The sequence below is a fragment of the Gavialis gangeticus genome, unplaced genomic scaffold (genome assembly GCF_001723915.1).
Source record: "Gavialis gangeticus isolate Ggan-Ray unplaced genomic scaffold, GavGan_comp1, whole genome shotgun sequence".
NCBI lineage: Eukaryota > Metazoa > Chordata > Crocodylia > Gavialidae > Gavialis > Gavialis gangeticus.
The window spans coordinates 37137954-37142663 of NW_017729027.1; the positions used below are offsets into that span (position 1 = coordinate 37137954).

The following is a 4710-nucleotide window of genomic DNA, read 5'->3' on the forward strand; positions in this document are numbered from 1 at the left end:
AGAAGCATTATCAGGAGTGGTGCTCATCCCCTAGGCTGCAGAGGCATGCAAAAGTAGCGACTCCAGCCAGAGCCTGCACCAACCAGCTGATGAGCTCAAAGAGCTCTTTGGCATCCAGGATCACAGTGTGGGGAGTCTAGTTGTATGGTGAAGACACCCCTTCCCACAATCCTACATCTGCCATGTAGGCTTCTGGGCTGCCTTAAAACATGCCTTCAGGAAATGTCAGATTTGAGGCTGTCTCTGCTTCCCTTAATTTGCACCTCCTTGTGCCATAAGCATTAATACAACAGTTTTGTTAGCTACAGGATCACCAGACTTCTTACTCAGTGCTCTGGGGATAAATCAGAATTATGTAATTAAGATATTTGTCCCTAGGAATCGTTAGTCCTCGAGAACTGGATTCAGGCTTTTCCTGTATGATGCATGGCAAGTCACTTAAAACTAAAATGTTCATGTTTGGCCACTATTTGCAAATTTGCATTTACTTGTTTTCTGGGTGTTGAGATGAGAAATCTAAGCTACAGCTGTAGTAGCTGGATAAAAAGTATCATTGCATGTTTAGCACTCTAAAAAATGAAGCTTTAAATGATTCAAGTAGAATCTCCAAATTAGAGGATGTTCTTGACAGTTCTGGCCTTCCCCTGGAAAAGTCTCTAACCGATTTCCCTTTCTGTCATATGAAGTGAGGTCTTATGGCAGGGGTGGGCAATTATTTTGGGCAGAGGGCCATTTACTGTGTTTTGGCAAGCCATTGAGGACTGCGTGACAGGCAGCCAGGGGCAGATGAATATTAACTTTCTAAATTGTTTAGGGGCCCTGCAGGCCAGATGGAATGGCCTGGTGGGCTGCATCTGGCCCTCGGGCAGCATTTTGCCCACCCCTGCCTTACGGTCAGTAAGGGTAGAAAGAAATATTGAATGACTACCCATTCTATGAAAGAAGCAGGGGCGAAGAACAGCAGGTGATAACAACTAAAAACTGTTGTAGTGCTTTTGTATAAGAGAGACAAAGGAAGCTTACACAGACAACCTGAATAATGGCACATCCAAATTTTTGAGTGCTTCTATTTACAGCCTGAGTCATCTTTTAACATAGCTTTTGAATATAGATTCCTAATTAAAACAAGCACACATGCAAGCCTCCCCTCCTCCCTCCAGCCCCCTGTAGCTGCTTGTATTGATCTCTAGTTGGGTCATTGGCAAGATTCATCCATAAGGGTAGGTCTGTATGATGCACTGCATGAATTGCAAAGCCAGAGCCAACTCGATCCCAGCTAGAAACAGCATAGCTACAAAATCAGCCACATATCCCTGAAACAGATGCTTCACATGCAAAATTTCAGCCTGAGTGATTCAAGTTTACCAAAGTAATAAATTACTAATAGGGTCTCAAGGTAGAAAATATTAGGTAGCTTTATCTATTAGCAGCACTGCCAGCTCTGCCTAAAATAAAACTTAGTTGCAATCACACAGTCTTTAGAAATGAGAATGTGGCTTTTACCTTTCACACACTGCAAGAAGGATACTCTGGAGTTTCTAATTCTATTGAACATTTAATAGACTTTGGAGGTGTATGACCATTCCTTCTTATTATTTCTATAATTCATACATACTAATCCATCTCTTTTTGCAGTTGCATAAATATTTAAACTAGGCTGTCCTTTTATTAAAGCCACCCAACACTCTGGCGACCAGAGTATGGAAGGTATATGATTGAAGGGACACCTGGGCAGCCATATGGAGGAACAATGTCTGAATTCAACACTGTACAAGACAACATGAGAAAACGACGACTGGAAGCTGCTTCTGTACTGAAAGAAAATGAGGCTGTTTGCACTGTAACATCATTTCCAAGGTTAGACTGTGTGTTTTGTCTGAGTCATGCTTGCATAACAAGGGTGTGCTGAATATCCTCATCAAACCTAAAGATATTTGTGTGTGTGTGTGTGTGTTTTCTCCTTGGATTTGAATTTTTGGCATTTGCTAAGTGTTCTACTTGTTGCGTGAATCAGTCAGTCAATGCAGCTGAATTGTATGACTAGATCACATAAAACATTCATTTGTAAAGATTTGAATCTGTACATCTGTTTTCTTTACAGAAGCCTTTTCCTGCTGCTGTTATGGCTTGTGTATCATCTTTTTACATCTTACAGGCATTTCTAAGCATTCCCTGATAGCTTTGTACTTCAGTGAATGCTAAACTATTAAATATACAGATGTGCATGCATGTACGAGCACATACATGCACAACCTGGAGTGTAGTGCACAACTCTTTAATTAACATGGCACTATGGATATAACTCTTCCAGGATTCTCCTTTTTTATTTTTTCCCACTCTGTTTTTTATTAATAAAACTAATTATTTGATCAAAATACATGCAGAAAAGAGAGCTGCTTTGGATGATTTTTTTGTTGAGTTTGGATTTCACAGAAAGATTTGGGGAAGCTTTGAAAACAAAATATTGCAAAAGCACAGAACTGGGATGTGCTGACATAACTTGTTAGGGACTTCTGCTGTGGGATCCTTCTGTCCTTTTTCCTGTTGAATAATTGTAGAAAAAATAAAATATTCAACAAAGATTAAGCCTAACTAGAATATCCATTTATTATCAACCAGGAGAAATAACACCATGTGATATATCACAGGTAAATTATGAGCACACAGGAAGATTTGTTAATATGTTCTCTAGTTCAATGTATCCTGTCAAGCACTGGATGAAAATTATGCTAGGATTTATTTTCCCATAATAAAGAAGCTGGTGTGTAGTAAAATGGGGAGAATTCCAGCTCAGTTCCAATTTAGCTTGTCTATTTGACTTGTAAGGTAGCAACTTAAAAACTGAGAAGCATTCTTGTGCCCATTTAACAAACAAATACTTTACTTCCTGATAGAGAGGCTATAATTCACCAAAGGTCTTGGAGCATTTCATTGGCCAAACTGGAAATAGAGCAAAAGTCTCCTGAACCCTGGCCAGTACTAGGGTCACTGGGTTATCACACTTCACTGCTTTCACAGTTGGAGATCAGTTTTTGAGTTTGCCTAGTTGAACAGACTTTGAGTAGTTACATAACAATAGTATGAAATGTTACCTTTTAATCGGACAGTGCAGACTATAAAATGCAGCTGCAGGACTGAATGCCATACCTCTGCTAAATCTAATTGTTGTTTTAAGTATTTTGAGGTATGTTTAGCTGTTTGCTTGTATTTGCATATAGCCAGATTTTCTTTTTACAGCTTATGGGTTTGTTCTAAATAACTATCATCCGCAACATGTGGAGCTGGGAAGTTAAACACACTCACTGTCTCCATCTTCACTAGTGTTACTTCTTAATTGTACTTCAATTCTTGCAAGCTAGTGTCCAAGAGCGTATTTAGCAAATGTACACATAGGATAACTTCTACATGTCACTAGCTAAGATGTGTGTGTGGTTGTTGTTTGTTTTTTTTATAGTAGAACTAATATGACAAATAGGATCCCCTATTCATTTTCTGAAACCATTTTCATATTATATGGCCCAGATGGAGTAAGGTGTGGAAAATCAAACATTAGACAGTCCCTTTTAAAAAATCATACTTGTGTCTGGAAATGTAATTTATCTTAAACGTTTTTCCTTTTGAAAGTGTAGAGTGGAAAATACTGTATTGGTTGTATTGAAGTTGGTTCCATTGTTCTCTGCAGTCTGTTTTCCATATTTGTTTAAGTATTTTATACAGTAATGGGAGAAAAGCATTATTAAGCTGCAAAACCACAAATTGTCAAGGACTACTTGGGTCATATGTATCACTTGACACTACTTTGTACTGTCCTGAAATAGCCTAGACTTCATGTTGGCTACAGCCCTTTAACGTGATAAACTATTGGGAGCACTATTGAAATGTTTTAAAGGGATTTGGAATTATATCATGCCCTAGAAGAATGATTTAATTACAGACTATTGCTATATGTCATGTTTAATAATGATAGCTGCCAATTAGAGGTGCACAAATACATTGATCCATATCATATTGGTACCAATAAAAGGAAAATTGATGGTATCAGCAATTGGCTTTCTTGGCTTGTGGCCAGTTAATGTGACTGATAAATGCCCCACGCATGTGCTCAGCCAACAGTGCAGCCTCGCAGCTTGGAGAGCAGGATTTGGCTGGTAAGTCGGGGGGCAGTGTGGGGAGGAGCAGATTGAGGCCCCTCGCTCTGAGGGAGTGAGTTGCTGAGGGACAGGTGCTGTACAGCCAGGGCAGGGCAGAGTGCTGGACAGAGCCACAGCAGCTTGTCTAGGGGGGAAAGGGCAGATGGCTCCCACCACTATGCACATCCCCAGGGGAGGCATGGGGCCATGTACCCCCCAGATCTGTGTGGGGCAAGGGCAGGCTGCTGCTGCTGCACACTCAGGGCCAGGGGCTGTGCTGGGCTTTTCCCAGTGGCAGCGCTCAGGCAGGGTGGGTGGTAGCTCTGGGAGGCAGTTATGGGGGCCTACAGTGAATTTTGGGGTGATTTTGCCCCCCCTCCCACTGCTGCTGCCTGCTGCGCCAGGCCCAAGCGCAACCTTCAGGAAGAGGCTAACACAGCCCCTGGCCTCAAGTGTGCAGCAGCAGCCCACCCGAGCCCCACACAGATCCAGGGGAAGGGGGTTACATGCCCCGCCATGCCTTCCCCAGGATTGCACACAGCAATAGGAACCCCCTCCACCCCTGCACTCTCTGGATAAG

General features: G+C 41.7%; 1 protein-coding gene across 6 annotated transcripts in view; it reads left to right on the forward strand.

Moving 5' to 3' along the window:
- The window catches only part of GCLC (glutamate-cysteine ligase catalytic subunit), a 64308-nt gene that overhangs the window by 40002 nt on the left and 19596 nt on the right, over positions 1-4710 (forward strand). For 5 of the 6 annotated variants that reach the window (XM_019520567.1, XM_019520568.1, XM_019520569.1 and 2 more), the window contains exon 3: positions 1675-1857. In XM_019520567.1, coding sequence (XP_019376112.1) covers positions 1675-1857 — 183 coding nt within the window. Of the gene's footprint in view, positions 1-1635; positions 1858-4710 lie in introns of all 6 variants that reach the window. The other variant, XM_019520572.1, reaches the window with a different exon arrangement.